Source organism: Lissotriton vulgaris, chromosome 11 (assembly GCF_964263255.1).
Source record: "Lissotriton vulgaris chromosome 11, aLisVul1.2, whole genome shotgun sequence".
NCBI classification, from domain to species: domain Eukaryota; kingdom Metazoa; phylum Chordata; class Amphibia; order Caudata; family Salamandridae; genus Lissotriton; species Lissotriton vulgaris.
In genome coordinates this window covers 843,369,139-843,385,417 of record NC_141699.1, presented here as the reverse complement: position 1 = coordinate 843,385,417, position 16,279 = coordinate 843,369,139, and the positions used below count along the sequence as shown (strand labels likewise).

The 16,279-nt window shown below is 45.5% G+C and overlaps 1 protein-coding gene across 2 annotated transcripts in view; it reads left to right on the top strand.

Annotated features, from left to right (window-relative positions):
• The window catches only part of MTERF4 (mitochondrial transcription termination factor 4), a 407,863-nt gene that overhangs the window by 178,210 nt on the left and 213,374 nt on the right, over nt 1-16,279 (top strand). The window contains exon 2 of one of the 2 annotated variants that reach the window (XM_086943980.1): nt 421-503. In XM_086943980.1, coding sequence (XP_086800106.1) covers nt 501-503 — 3 coding nt within the window. In that variant the 5' untranslated portion in view covers nt 421-500. Of the gene's footprint in view, nt 1-420; nt 504-14,508; nt 14,642-16,279 lie in introns of those variants that run through there. The other variant, XM_086943979.1, reaches the window with a different exon arrangement.

Sequence of the window (16,279 nt, the reverse complement as noted above, 5' to 3'; positions counted from 1 at the left end):
TGGATAACTTTGGAGGTAGTCCGTTTTCAAACAGGCCCTACCTACACTTTGCCCAAGTTCAGGGCCTAGCCTTTAGTCATGGCTTAGGCCTAACCCCCCTTACGCCTGCAGGTGAGGGTGGATGGAATTTAACCAAACCCTGTGTTCGTGCGTGAAGGGTCTAGGATTTAGCCCTCTGACCCTTTTTACCAGTTTAGGCTTCCTTTTTTTCAAATCTGAATTTATTGAATGGAATTTAAATCCAGGATGTATGCTTTTAACACTTTAATGCCCCCTACCCCGTATGTATGCAGATCCTACCCGTTTATATGTAGATAGTTTTTTTCTTTAACAATCCCTCTATAGTTTCCCTGTCTACGTGGAGCCAGAGTATGTTCCCTCCGCACTTTTATACCGTTACATTTTATTTTTCTGTGACAGGTGGGTGACACTCTTTCGAGGTCAGTGATATCGACCTACAGTTTTACGGCATACAGTACATCATCTGCCACAACATTGCCATGGTGAGTATTTTACTCAATTCTTTACTATGACCTCATCTACTTAACCCAACTATTGTTTTCACCTATTATACTTTCCTTTCAGTGTAGTTACATGACCGTGCCGTTGATGCAATATTATTGTATTTCTATGTAATACATGGTATTCCGCAATCCCTGTAAAAAATCTGCCTCTAATTTCTTTATAATAGGCAACAGGCGATGCACCTTGTCGTCTGTTAAAAAAGTAACTGCATTAATAACTCCGCTGTAATACATTTATTGAAGTTGAGTTTTGACGTGACAATGCCTGCTTCCAGTAACCAAAGAGAAAGGCAGATCAGGTCATGGAGCATGCATAATTAAAGCAACTGTTTAGGGAACAAAACTAAATGTTTATTTTTTTCTCTGTTTTTCTAGCTGTATAGTGACAAGCAGAAAGGAGATATTTATGGCAACATGTTTTTTTGCACTGCTTAGGTAATTATAGAAAAGTTAGAACCTTTCTGCTCGTTTCTATACATTCCAAGTTGCCCAGTCTTTTTTTTTTTTTAAGAAAATGATTTATATTAAATTAATTCTAATGTCGTTTTGCAACAGCTTTTTTTATGTGTTTAATTTTGCACTAGAGAGTTTGATTTTATTCCTCATGTTTGTAAACATGTTCTCCCTTTTATAAGAAAGAGCTACGCACTAACGATTTTAGTTTTTTGTGGGAAAGGTGATGATGTGACCATTTATTATAAGGAGTAAAGTTACCCCTGCTTACAAGATAAGGATATTGCAGGTCACCTCAGGCTTCAATAACCTTATAAAGTAAGCCAGCCTTTGGCACTGTTCCTCTAGATGTCTTGAAGCTCCTCTGTGAATTCAACAGCCGTATAATGTGCTGCAGGGGTACTTTATCCCATTTATAATGCATCAATAATGCATGCAATAGTGGGGTACACCATCACACATATTGCTAAATCCCTTGCAGTGATCATTGTTTTTTACAACTGTGAACAGGTATCAACACCAACACACGTTATTTTAGTTTCAATTATTTTTATTGGTATTTCCATTTTTATTCCATTCTGATAACAAAAACCAAGAACCTCAGTCGACCTGTTGCACTTGTTTCATCATTACATTTGTTGCAGTTGGTACTCCGCATTTTCTTGGGGGTTATCCTCCTTAGACTCCGTTCTTCCCGCTCCCTCAGTATCCATTAATCTAAGAACTTACACGTTTTTAGGACTGTTTATGGTGGGACAAACCTGGGCTAAGAATGCAAGTCCTGATCTCTAGTTTCCCAAATGTTTTAGCTCTGTTCTCATACATGTTGGCCATCTTTTCCATCCCCAGCAGGAATCACAATTATTGTAACCATCAGTTGAAGCCTGGCGCTTCTTTTTCCCCCAAAAGTGTGAAAATCTCCTGATTTGCTGCTAAGAGTAGGAAGGAAATTGTTTTCCCTTTTTCTCTGCATATTGGTTAGATTTCCTTTGAAGGCGCTCCTAAGTGCATCCCAGATGGGCCTCTAACTAGTTCAGAGCTATTTACCTTGTTCCATTAAGCATTTAGTTGTGGACACAGGATATGAAGCGTTGCTCTTAGATGTCAATATTCCTTTGAATGTGTAGAGTTAGAAATAACATACTTCTTATAAAAGTAAGTTTTGGACTGGACATTTAATTTATTGTTCGTACTGTGTGCACTTTGAGTTATGAGTCATGCTCATTTACCTATATCTAAACCCCTTTGACTGCTTGTTCACAGCTTCCACTGAGAATCAAGTGCAGAAGGGGTACTTGGTCCAGTAGCTCGGGATCCATAGTAGGTTGAGCCCCAGGATATCAGGAGTAAAAGGCCTCAACCACCATGATTGGGTCTGACTGTGCCCTACTCCCCTCATTCCCTCCAGTATGTTAATGCATTTTATCAATCTTGTATAGTCTGTGATGTGAGGTGCCTTCTATATAGAATTTTGTTAAGTGTCTTCTTACTGTGTGTGTGTCCTGAAAATATCTTCTCAGGATTTGTTCCCATTGTTCATTATTCAATGGAGGGGACTTAAAGGCTTGGAATGCGTCCGCCTGGGGTTAGTGGCTATGTTTGGAAGGGGCGGCAGTGCTTCAATACATACTTGTAAATAAAGTTGTCCTAGCACCGGGACTTTGTCACATTTACTGGCTGTCTTCATTTACATCCAGTGGTTACAGTGCATAAAGAAAATATGGCAACTATGATTCCGAGAGCTATACGTTATTTGTTGTTTTCACCTTTAGCATATAAAATATGCACATATCTTAAATAAAATATGCATACAAATTAAACTAATCATTGGGAATGCTCCTTTAAGTTATGAGACCTTAGTTTGTTAATGCGGTCTTTGCAGATGTCTGTAGAACCAGAAAATCCCATAATTTAATCCTAGTTGGCACAGTGCAGAATTGACCTGTTTTTATAGTGCTATGAAGCCCTAGCCTAAAACAGAAAGCCCTGTGGATATGTAAGTCATTATTTCATAATTGTAATACAAACAGTATAATATAGTGTTATAAAAGACGTTAATGAAGATTAGTCTTTATTGTGTCCGCTGGTGTCAGCTGTGGAACCTTCGTCCACCAACTTCAGGATCATTCTAATAGGAGGTTAGGGAAGCGGAGAAAGGGCAGGGGAATCAACCAAGTGAGATTACAACACACCTCCCCAAGCTGGGAGAAGGAAGAAGAAGAGCAACATAACAGAGAAAACATGCATACAGAATGGTATATATAACAGATCCTGGAACTTCAAGGTACAATATGCAGATAAGGCTAAAGGATTACTCAAAATCATAATCTTTATGCCACGTTGGACAAGCATAACATCTTGATTACCTTCGAGTGAGATTATTTATATCACTAGAAGTATTGGATCCCCTTTGAAGGTCTTCAGATGTTTTGACTAGTACCAATTTGTCCATTCCCTAGTTGGACCACATTCTTTTCCACTCTAGTTATCCTAAACGGTTCTTATAACCTGGAATAACTTTTGCTACGTGACTTCAGAAGGTCAATCCGAACCCAATCTCCCTGTTTGAAGAACTATTTTTTGACACTCTTGGTATTATCATATCTTATTTTGTACCTTTCCTGATGCTGATGTATCCTTTTGGCTATTTCTGTCCTATTCACAGTGCATGATCTGTCCCTACATAACCATGCAGCAGTCAGATTCATTTTAGGTTTCCTTCCTTTTAGGGAGACAAAAGGAGAAACTCCTGTGACACAGTTGGGTGCAGTGCGATAGGCCCATATCATGTCCTGCAAAGCAGCTTTGGCAGGTACACCCATCACTTCCACCCTTTGCAAACCCTCATTAACCACTCAGTTCATCCTCTCAACAATGCCATTCACCCGGGGGCAATAGAATGCCATTTTAAGATGTTGTATTTGAAAGTTTGCAAGGTACTCCCTCATAAGATCAGACGTGAATTGTACCCCATTGTCTGTTACCAGAATACCAGGTATGTCTTCTTCATAGAAAGAATCTTTAAGAACGTGGACAAGAGACTTAGTGTCTATTTGGTGTACACACCTCATGACAACACATCGTGAGTGCTAATCGATGAGAACTAACACAAAACGTTAATTTAACCTTTTGAGGTTGAGCAGTCCAATAATGTCAAGGGCCATTTGGAACATGGGACAACAGGGACCTAAACTTTAGACAAAGGAGCTTTGATGCATTTCCTGCTGTCTTTGACAATACCATCCATCTTGGCATCCATACCTGGCCAACAATATTCCTCCCACACATAGTTCTTCGTGAGGCTACGACCTATGTGCCCAACATGTGACAATTCCACTATTTTGCGTCTCATCTCTTTTGGAGGTACAATTTTCTCCCCCCTGTAAACATACTCACCAAAAAGACTACTCCAACCTAACCTCCCAAAATTTGTGTAAGTTAATACGCAATTCATGTTTATGCCTCTGTCAACCCTCTCTTATTTAACTTTTGAGTGAAGTCAGAATTTCATCATGTACCATGCAGACATCCCAGTCTTTTTATTCATTGTTGTCATCTCAAGTATAGGGTCCATGTCCTACTCTCCATGTGTTTAATTACTGGCTTCTAAAGGTACTCTAGAAAGGAAGTCAGCAATAACATTTTGTTTGCCTGGTACATAGTCACTTCAGCCTCATCTGAAGAGTTACTTATGTTGTTAAATGTTTTCTGTCCTTCTATGTAATACACAAAGAAAGGGACAGGGACTTTAGAAAAAGAGGTCCAGTACCCGTATTCCTAAGTAATACGTCTGAATCACTAGAGGGTAACTGTTCCTATGATTTAATGCTAGCCAAGTCGGCAGCGTAACATGTAGATAGAGTGCAGAAGTGGTTTGAATCAGCCTGTCTCAATCACTGGATGACGGTTGAATACAGGGGAAATCCTCAGATCTGCTCTCATACACCTGTTAAGGTGTCATGCTTCATCATTGGGCGTTATGCTCCTCGTGGGGGTGGCGCTGCAATCCCCCACAGGCCCACAGGAGGGCATTTTTGACTGCAATCTTTTTAGAGGCACACCGTACTGGTGAGTGTGGGTATGTGGGGAAGGGGCAAGTGGGTTAAAGATACTTTGACTGTACCCTAGGTAGAGCTTATTCTGGGGTCAGTTTGATTTAGTTAAAAACAGGCAAAAAGGGAACACATGAACCCTTTCTCCAGTAAGGAGTGAAGTCAGAATTTCATCATGTACCATGCAATCATCCCAGTCTTTTTAGGTCTCGGCTAGAAGCGAGCGAAGCTCGCTCTCGCCAGAGACCTTATTGTTAGCGGCTCAGCTTCCCAGGAGGACAGCACTGGCCGCGCGCGCCGATTTGTTAAGGCCACGCGCACGAGAACGCGCTCGCGGCCAGGTGCTGTCCTCCTCGAAAGCTGCCTCCCTTCCCCGTGCAGGGCGGGCCGCCGCGCTGCCTGCGGCGACCCGGAAGCATTGCCGGCCAAACCGGAAGTAGGTGCTGTCCTGCACGGGTCCTCCGCCTCCTTACATTTGAAGGGCGACTTTGGGTGAGGGGGACCGCGGAGGATTTCGAAGCGGCTAGCGGCTGCCTCCTGAGACCACCTCCGGCCATACCCCAGGTACGGTGCGCGTCGCTGTCCTTCTGTCCGGCTCCCCTCTCCCCAAAAGTCCTGTAGCAGTTGATAGGGGTGGGGGTTCTTTTTCCGGGTACAGTGCCCCCGCCTGCCCAGTGCCCCAGGCACAGGTGCGTAGGCAGGTAGGCATTGTGCTGAGTATATTAGTGGCTAATGGACCATTCAAGCGCAATAGCCTGGGCCGGCAAGTAGCCGCGGTTAACAATGCATAGATGTTAAAGACAATTTATGGAGGTGGTTTGGGGTTTATTCTCCCAGAGAGAGGATGTTTACGAAAGGTGCTGGCATTCATATCACTTTGAACCAGTGCAACTGTGTAAAACTAGGCTTTGCATTGCATTTGTTCGTGGTTGGTGGTGAAATATTTATTAGGTAAGGTCTCAAGTTTTTTTTCCTGACACATAGTTGCGAACTGGGGTTTTACGGTGCATTGCCAGCAACAGGATTCTCAAATAATTTTATCTGCAGCTCCGTGAGTCTCCAAAGAGGAACTTATCATTTTCTTTAAATACACTATTTGAAGGTCGCCAAATGCTTTAGAATGTGCAGAAGCGCTGTGTGTGGTGGTTGTACTTGTTGCTGCTGACAGGAGGTGGCTGACTGATTTTAGAATTATGTAAATTGGACATCTGAGATGTAACAGAGAACCTGCTCATTTACAGAACAATGCTCATCGCCTGGACTGGAGGATGAATAACGTCATTAAGTAAGGATTTAGTGCAGTGAGATCGGTAAAGTTATGGACCAGGCTCCTGACATATGAGGGGCTAGCGGAGTCAGTCAGTGTATTGAATATCAAAGTACACTGCTCACATCTGGTTCTACCCTAGGTACAGTCCTATGTGGGAGAGATTGGTTGAGGTGCATGAGTTTCGAAATCATGCTCCAAATAGGGTTCGGCTTATCTCATGGCGCATACATGTGGAAGGTTGCGGTGTGTGTGAGAGGAGATGCAGCCATGCATTTACGCTTGCCGTTTGTTTGAGTATCGGGTCAGTAGCTTGTGTTATCAGAGGTGGGGAGAAGCAAGTCCGAAGTGCTTTTCGGAATTGGGGGTGATTGTCAATCTTCTTATTCGAGCAGTGAATTGAATTCCACACTTTAGCTTCTTAGACAGAAAGGAGTTCCCCCGAGTTGGAGCCTTACTGAGTGGAGGTACCATCAATAATGGGTTACGCCTGGAGTGCAGGGATCTTGTTAAGCAATATGTGTGGAGTTTTTAGGTCTCGGCTAGATGCAGAGTAGTGCGTGCAGAGTAGTGCGTGCAGAGTAGTGCGTGCAGTGCGTGCAGAGGAGTGAGTGCAGAGTAGTGAGTGCAGAGTAGTGAGTAGTGAGTCCAGAGTAGTGAGTAGTGAGTGCAGAGTAGTGAGTGCAGAGTAGTGAGTAGTGAGTGCAGAGTAGTGAGTAGTGAGTGCAGAGTGCAGAGTAGTGAGTGCAGAGTAGTGAGTGCAGAGTAGTGAGTGCAGAGTAGTGAGTGCAGAGTAGTGAGTGCAGAGTAGTGAGTGCAGAGTGAGTGTGCAGAATGCAGAGTAGTGAGTGCAGAGTGAGTGTGCAGAATGCAGAGTAGTGAGTGCAGAGTGAGTGTGCAGAATGCAGAGTAGTGAGTGCAGAGTGAGTGTGCAGAATGCAGAGTAGTGAGTGCAGAGTGAGTGTGCAGAATGCAGAGTAGTGAGTGCAGAGTGACTGTGCAGAATGCAGAGTAGTGAGTGCAGAGTGAGTGTGCAGAATGCAGAGTAGTGAGTGCAGAGTGAGTGTGCAGAATGCAGAGTAGTGAGTGCAGAGTGACTGTGCAGAATGCAGAGTAGTGAGTGCAGAGTGAGTGTGCAGAATGCAGAGTAGAGAGTGCAGAATGCAGAGTAGAGAGTGCAGAGTAGAGAGTGCAGAGTAGAGAGTAGTGAGTAGAGAGTGCAGAGTAGTGAGTAGTGAGTAGAGAGTGCAGAGTAGTGAGTGCAGAGTAGTGAGTGCAGAGTAGTGAGTGCAGAGTAGTGAGTGCAGAGTAGTGAGTGCAGAGTAGTGAGTGCAGAGTAGTGAGTGCAGAGTAGTGAGTAGTGAGTGCAGAGTGCAGAGTAGTGAGTGCAGAGTGCAGAGTAGTGCGTGCAGAGTAGTGCGTGCAGAGTAGTGCGTGCAGAGTAGTGCGTGCAGAGTAGTGCGTGCAGAGTAGTGCGTGCAGAGTAGTGCGTGCAGAGTGAGTGTGCAGAATGCAGAGTAGTGAGTGCAGAGTGAGTGTGCAGAATGCAGAGTAGTGAGTGCAGAGTAGAGAGTGCAGAATGCAGAGTAGAGAGTGCAGAATGCAGAGTAGAGAGTGCAGAGTAGAGAGTGCAGAGTAGAGAGTGCAGAGTAGAGAGTGCAGAGTAGAGAGTGCAGAGTAGAGAGTGCAGAGTAGAGAGTGCAGAGTAGAGAGTGCAGAGTAGAGAGTGCAGAGTAGAGAGTGCAGAGTAGAGAGTGCAGAGTAGAGAGTGCAGAGTAGAGAGTGCAGAGTAGAGAGTGCAGAGTAGAGAGTGCAGAGTAGAGAGTGCAGAGTAGAGAGTGCAGAGTAGAGAGTGCAGAGTAGAGAGTGCAGAGTAGAGAGTGCAGAGTAGAGAGTGCAGAGTAGTGAGTGCAGAGTAGTGAGTGCAGAGTAGTGCGTGCAGAATGCAGAGTAGTGAGTGCAGAGTGAGTGTGCAGAATGCAGAGTAGTGAGTGCAGAGTGAGTGTGCAGAGTAGTGAGTGTGCAGAGTAGTGAGTGTGCAGAGTAGTGAGTGCAGAGTAGTGAGTGCAGAGTAGTGAGTAGTGAGTGCAGAGTAGTGAGTGCAGAGTAGTGAGTGCAGAGTAGTGAGTGCAGAGTAGTGAGTGCAGAGTAGTGAGTGCAGAGTAGTGCGTGCAGAGTAGTGCGTGCAGAATGCAGAGTAGTGAGTGCAGAGTGAGTGTGCAGAATGCAGAGTAGTGAGTGCAGAGTGAGTGTGCAGAGTAGTGAGTGCAGAGTAGTGAGTGCAGAGTAGTGAGTGCAGAGTAGTGCGTGCAGAATGCAGAGTAGTGAGTGCAGAGTTGAGTGTGCAGAATGCAGAGTTGAGTGTGCAGAGTGAGTGTGCAGAATAGTGAGTGCAGAATAGTGAGTGCAGAGTAGTGAGTGTGCAGAGTAGTGAGTGCAGAGTAGTGAGTGCAGAGTAGTGAGTGCAGAGTAGTGAGTGCAGAGTAGTGAGTGCAGAGTAGTGAGTGCAGAGTAGTGAGTGCAGAGTAGTGAGTGCAGAGTAGTGAGTGCAGAGTAGTGAGTGCAGAGTAGTGAGTGCAGAGTAGTGAGTGCAGAGTAGTGAGTGCAGAGTGAGTGTGCAGAATGCAGAGTAGTGAGTGCAGAGTGAGTGTGCAGAATGCAGAGTAGTGAGTGCAGAGTGAGTGTGCAGAATGCAGAGTAGTGAGTGCAGAGTGAGTGTGCAGAATGCAGAGTAGTGAGTGCAGAGTGAGTGTGCAGAATGCAGAGTAGTGAGTGCAGAGTGAGTGTGCAGAATGCAGAGTAGTGAGTGCAGAGTGACTGTGCAGAATGCAGAGTAGTGAGTGCAGAGTGACTGTGCAGAATGCAGAGTAGAGAGTGCAGAATGCAGAGTAGAGAGTGCAGAGTAGAGAGTGCAGAGTAGAGAGTAGTGAGTAGAGAGTGCAGAGTAGTGAGTAGTGAGTGCAGAGTAGTGAGTAGTGAGTGCAGAGTAGTGAGTAGTGAGTGCAGAGTAGTGAGTGCAGAGTAGTGAGTGCAGAGTAGTGAGTGCAGAGTAGTGAGTGCAGAGTAGTGAGTGCAGAGTAGTGAGTGCAGAGTAGTGAGTGCAGAGTAGTGAGTGCAGAGTAGTGAGTGCAGAGTAGTGAGTGCAGAGTAGTGAGTGCAGAGTAGTGAGTAGTGAGTGCAGAGTAGTGAGTAGTGAGTGCAGAGTGCAGAGTAGTGAGTGCAGAGTGCAGAGTAGTGAGTGCAGAGTGCAGAGTAGTGCGTGCAGAGTAGTGCGTGCAGAGTAGTGAGTGCAGAGTAGTGAGTGCAGAGTAGTGAGTGCAGAGTAGTGAGTGCAGAGTAGTGAGTGCAGAGTAGTGAGTGCAGAGTAGTGAGTGCAGAGTAGTGAGTGCAGAGTGCAGAGTAGTGCGTGCAGAGTAGTGCGTGCAGAGTAGTGCGTGCAGAGGAGTGCGTGCAGAGGAGTGAGTGCAGAGTGCAGAGTAGTGCGTGCAGAGTAGTGCGTGCAGAGTAGTGCGTGCAGAGTAGTGAGTGCAGAGTAGTGAGTGCAGAGTAGTGAGTGCAGAGTAGTGAGTGCAGAGTAGTGAGTGCAGAGTAGTGAGTGCAGAGTAGTGAGTGCAGAGTAGTGAGTAGTGCGTGCAGAGTAGTGAGTGCAGAGTAGTGAGTGCAGAGTAGAGAGTAGTGAGTAGTGAGTGCAGAGTAGTGAGTAGTGAGTGCAGAGTAGTGAGTGCAGAGTAGTGAGTGCAGAGTAGTGAGTGCAGAGTAGTGCGTGCAGAATGCAGAGTAGTGAGTGCAGAGTGAGTGTGCAGAATGCAGAGTAGTGAGTGCAGAGTGAGTGTGCAGAGTAGTGAGTGTGCAGAGTAGTGAGTGTGCAGAGTAGTGAGTGTGCAGAGTAGTGAGTGCAGAGTAGTGAGTGCAGAGTAGTGAGTAGTGAGTGCAGAGTAGTGAGTGCAGAGTAGTGAGTGCAGAGTAGTGAGTGCAGAGTAGTGAGTGCAGAGTAGTGAGTGCAGAGTAGTGAGTGCAGAGTAGTGAGTGCAGAGTAGTGCGTGCAGAGTAGTGCGTGCAGAATGCAGAGTAGTGAGTGCAGAGTGAGTGTGCAGAATGCAGAGTAGTGAGTGCAGAGTGAGTGTGCAGAGTAGTGAGTGCAGAGTAGTGAGTGCAGAGTAGTGAGTGCAGAGTAGTGAGTGCAGAGTAGTGAGTGCAGAGTAGTGCGTGCAGAATGCAGAGTAGTGAGTGCAGAGTTGAGTGTGCAGAATGCAGAGTTGAGTGTGCAGAGTGAGTGTGCAGAATAGTGAGTGCAGAATAGTGAGTGCAGAGTAGTGAGTGCAGAGTAGTGAGTGTGCAGAGTAGTGAGTGTGCAGAGTAGTGAGTGTGCAGAGTAGTGAGTGCAGAGTAGTGAGTGCAGAGTAGTGAGTGCAGAGTAGTGAGTGCAGAGTAGTGAGTGCAGAGTAGTGAGTGCAGAGTAGTGAGTGCAGAGTAGTGAGTGCAGAGTAGTGAGTGCAGAGTAGTGAGTGCAGAGTAGTGAGTGCAGAGTAGTGAGTGCAGAGTAGTGAGTGCAGAGTAGTGAGTAGTGAGTGCAGAGTAGTGAGTAGTGAGTGCAGAGTAGTGAGTAGTGAGTGCAGAGTAGTGAGTAGTGAGTGCAGAGTAGTGAGTGCAGAGTAGTGAGTGCAGAGTAGTGAGTGCAGAGTAGTGAGTGCAGAGTAGTGAGTGCAGAGTAGTGAGTAGTGAGTGCAGAGTCGTGAGTAGTGAGTGCAGAGTAGTGCGTGCAGAGTAGTGAGTAGTGAGTGCAGAGTAGTGCGTGCAGAGTAGTGAGTAGTGAGTGCAGAGTAGTGCGTGCAGAGTAGTGAGTAGTGAGTGCAGAGTAGTGCGTGCAGAGTAGTGAGTAGTGAGTGCAGAGTAGTGCGTGCAGAGTAGTGAGTAGTGAGTGCAGAGTAGTGAGTGCAGAGTAGTGAGTAGTGAGTGCAGAGTAGTGAGTGCAGAGTAGTGAGTGCAGAGTAGTGAGTGCAGAGTAGTGAGTGCAGAGTAGTGAGTGCAGAGTAGTGAGTGCAGAGTAGTGAGTGCAGAGTAGTGAGTGCAGAGTAGTGAGTGCAGAGTAGTGCGTGCAGAGTAGTGAGTAGTGAGTGCAGAGTAGTGCGTGCAGAGTAGTGAGTAGTGAGTGCAGAGTAGTGAGTGCAGAGTAGTGAGTAGTGAGTGCAGAGTAGTGAGTGCAGAGTAGTGAGTGCAGAGTAGTGAGTGCAGAGTAGTGAGTGCAGAGTAGTGAGTAGTGCGTGCAGAGTAGTGAGTAGTGCGTGCAGAGTAGTGAGTAGTGCGTGCAGAGTAGTGAGTAGTGCGTGCAGAGTAGTGAGTAGTGCGTGCAGAGTAGTGAGTAGTGCGTGCAGAGTAGTGAGTAGTGCGTGCAGAGTAGTGAGTAGTGAGTGGTGAGTAGTGAGTGCAGAGTAGTGAGTAGTGCGTGCAGAGTAGTGAGTAGTGAGTGGTGAGTAGTGAGTGCAGAGTAGTGAGTAGTGCGTGCAGAGTAGTGAGTAGTGCGTGCAGAGTAGTGAGTAGTGCGTGCAGAGTAGTGAGTAGTGCGTGCAGAGTAGTGAGTAGTGCGTGCAGAGTAGTGAGTGCAGAGTAGTGAGTAGTGCGTGCAGAGTAGTGAGTAGTGCGTGCAGAGTAGTGAGTAGTGCGTGCAGAGTAGTGCGTGCAGAGTAGTGAGTAGTGCGTGCAGAGTAGTGAGTGCAGAGTAGTGAGTGCAGAGTAGTGAGTGCAGAGTAGTGAGTGCAGAGTAGTGAGTGCAGAGTAGTGAGTGCAGGTGCAGAGTGGTGTGTGCTGTTGAGTGCAGAGTGCTGTGTATTGGCAATGTAAATGACAATGCCATTTATTTATGATTTAAGGAAAAAAAAAGAAATGTCATGAGCAATGCCAATAGCTCTACCTTTAATGATGCCGAGACCATTGCATTGTAAATGCTTGTTTATTCATTGTTGTCACCTCAAGTATATGACCCATGTCCTCCTCTCAATGTGTTTAATTACTCGCTTCTAAAGGTACTCTAGAAAGGAATTGCTGCAAACCTATCTAGTCCATCATTGTTCCCTGCCTCCCCTTTGACCAACACAAACTGAGTAACAGAGGAATGGGAAAGACTGAATGTAGGAGAGTAGGATCTGCTTCTTATAGTTACCCCCACTTTTTGCTGATGTTTCACTGTTTTCGACTTAGTCTGGCTGGGATCCTGCTATTCAAGACCCCAGCCTAGCTGCTTTCTCTTATAAACTGATTGCATGTAATTTAGGTACAATCCAGATCGGGAGCCGGGGTACCCTTATAGGTCCCTAGTATATGGTATACTATACACCCAGGGCATAGGTACCCCAGAGGCCTCCCAGGGGCTGCAGCATGTATTATGCCACCCCGGAGAAGCCACTCAAATTGACACCACAGGTCTGCTACTGCAACCTGTCTAAGGTGGTGCATCCGCCCCTTACTTAGATATAGGTGCACTATATCTACCTTATCACTGCACATATAAACCTATCAGTCACCACTATGGCAGGCCTTATCTATCATGGATGCAGGGTGCTGGTTTTTATGTGAGAGGGTGCCCATGCATGAGCAGGACCCCTCTGCAGCCTTCAGAATGTATTCTCCGGGGTTCTTCTGTGATGCAGCCATACGTGCATTATAACCTCGCGGTAAATGCGAACTTTAAAATTGCCCGGTACCAGCGTTCTCGACCCTGGCATCACAAGATGGATGATGCCACAGACGTACGATGGACACATCACAATATGGTGTAGATATCTCGATGATGTGTTCATGCTCTGGAGGGGAAAGGAAGAACAGCTCAAAGCATTTGTAATTTGGCTGAACAGGAATCCGGATACCCAGTTTACCTTGAATGCTAGCAAATCGGAAATTAATTTCTTGGATCTCATGATTAAGCACGAAGAAGGGCACATCTACACCACCCTATACACAAAGAAAACCGACAAGAATAAATATTTTCATTTTACAAGTTTCCACCAGCGCAACTTATGTGAGAACCTTCCACTTACTTAGTTTCTCAGAATAAGGCGAAATTGTACCAATAAGGAGGATTACTTTGATAACGCTTCAGAACTTCTGAATAAACTCCTAGCCAGGAACTACCCAAAAAACTGCTCAAGAGGGCTTTAAAAAGGGCATGGTACACCCCCGCGATTCTCTTCTCACACCACGAAAGAAGACCGCATGCCCCTTGTCTGTGTTACAACTTTTTCGGGGCTCACCAATGAGGTGCAAAAAATTATCCTCAAAAATTGGAATACGGTGAAAGGCCTTACACTATTTACACTGAGAACAATATATGCTATAAAGAAAAATAACAGCATAAAGGATAAGCACGTGCGTGCAAACACTACAGCTAAAAAACAGGATATTTCTTTACGAACAATGCTGTCTCTACCACCAATTAAAGGACATGAGAAATGCGGCAACTACGTGTCATGTACGATGGAAGGAACAAAATTTATATATGGTAACAAGTATACAAAATATGACGAATTTACAAACTGTATCACTCACAACGTTATCTACTGCGTTATTTGTCCATGCGCTAAAGCATACATTGGGAAAACCAGCCAGCCCATAAAAAAAACGGGTTACACGACATCGGTCTCGCATTAGATGTAAGACTCCTAATGCACCAATGGTCTCCCACTACATAGAAAAGGGACATGGCCCGAATGAAATAAAATCGACAGTGTTAAGGCACGTGACTGGAAACAACATTGAGAATCTTCTATCCAAAATAGAAGCAAAAACCATTATGTTTCTGGGTACGACTGAAAATGGCCTCAATTAAATGTCTGAGCTAACAAACTGTGAATAATCAAGAGGTTTTTTTTTTAAAAAACACCATAGTTTTAGCCTAATTTATTCTAGTTCACATGAGATTTCTCCCCTTCACGACTTGCGTTACTCCCCAATTATCCATTGCTTGGAAACCTCTGCATGGAAAACACACGAGGCACCAGACTGGCTAAAAAAGTTCCTCAATTCTAGCTTTCTCGATCCCCATGACAACGACCAACAGAGGAGACCCGTAAGCGTAATAAACCCAAAAATATGTAGAACGCATGGAACACGTAACCAGGAAGTATCGGAATGGCGTCATTTCAATCTTATCCAATCCCAATCTTAGCTTCGCTATTCTCCAAGGTAACGGACACGCATGTGTTACATACGCAAGTACGTCACACGAAAAACAAATGAAGACAGGAAACAAAAAACTCCCTACACGCCGAGCCAACTGAGCGTTTGGTGACTCACAGATGGACGCCGGAGAGAAGCAAGTAACTGAGTGCGAGGAACCCTCACGCTGCAAAGAGGTACGATGCCTTGGAAAGAGCAGAAGCACGCCTGTTGTATCTCACCTTTGCTACCACCGTACCCGCGCTTGGTATCTTCTCCTCCCCTGCGCATGAGCTCCCTTCCCTCCCTCCTGATTGGTTCCCCCACATTCCAATCCTTCCTGGTCTGCATCCCTGTTATGCACTGTCACAACAGATGTTCCACTGACCCACGCACCACCTCCGGTGTGGGGCTGTTATCATTAAACCTATTCTTAAGAACCTCTACCGTATCCTGACTACTTCATAACAGTGGCGACGAGGATGGGATCCGAACCCACGCGTGCAAAGCATGACATCCATTCTGGAAGGTGTTGACGGCATCAGGTTTTTCCAAGATGATATCCTGGTCATGGGCAGCAACCAATCGGAACATGATACACGCCTTAGGCAAGTTTTTAACAAATTGAAAATGCATGGTTTAACTGTAGAACTTGACAAATGTAAAATCTCACAGGACAAAGTGATTTACCTTGGGCACACCATCAGCCATGAAGGCATTAAACCCAAACAGGGTTTAGTGGATGCAATCCTCAATGCTCCGTGTCCTTCGAGCAAAGAAGATGTAAGAGCTTTTCTTGGCTTGACGGAGTATTACTCCAAGTTCATAAGGAATTTCTCAGAAAAGACCTACTATATAAGACAATTACTAAAAAACAAAAACAAATTTGCCTGGTCACCTGACTGTCAGGTCACTTTCGATGCCATCAAAAAGGATATCAGTGAAGCACCTTTTCTCAAAGGTTTTGACCCCAAAGCGGAAATCTATATAACGACTGACGCTAGCAACAAAGGAATTGGTGCGGTTTTGGCTCAGAAAGACACATCGAACCAGGAATGGGTTGTAGCCTTTGCCTCCAGGTCGCTCACCTGTGCAGAGGAAAAGTACTCGGTAATAGAGCGCGAAATGCTGGCCTGTTCATGGGCGCTCAATTACTTCAGATCATATGTGTGGGGGTATGAAATCCATCTTCGCACAGACCACAAACCATTGATCAAGATACTGTCTGCCTCGGGTCTACAAAATGCTTCGCCGAGACTGAGCAAAATGTCAATCAAACTGCTGGATTACAACTACACAGTGGAATATTGGCCAGGCGTGAAAAACAAAATTGCAGATTTCCTCAGCAGACTGCCTCTGCCTCACGTAGAAAACGCGGCCACACAAGAAGAGGAGGAGAAAGTGGCGCTGCTCTTCAACACAGACCTGGACGGAATATCTGCGGAAGAATGGGGTCAACACATGTTGCATGACTCAACGCTACAAGATGTTTGCAAATTCGTCAACTCTGCATGGCCTGAAAAACGCAACCTAAATGACATTATCAAACCGTACTGGGAAACAAGAAATGAACTCAGTTGGGAAAATGGTGTGCTGTACAGAATCGGTAAAGCTATAGCTCCTTCCACACTCAGAGACAAAATTCTGAAATTGTGCCACATTGGCCATCTTGGCATCACCAAGACCAAGCAGAGATCAAGTTATTGGTGGCCGGGTATTGACAAACAAATTGAGGTCCAGGTCAGGAACTGTATAGAATGCTGTGACTCTGACAAGACTCTCAAAACGTCAAAGGTCAGTCTCTCTCCGATTCAACCCCCCCTAATGGCATGGAG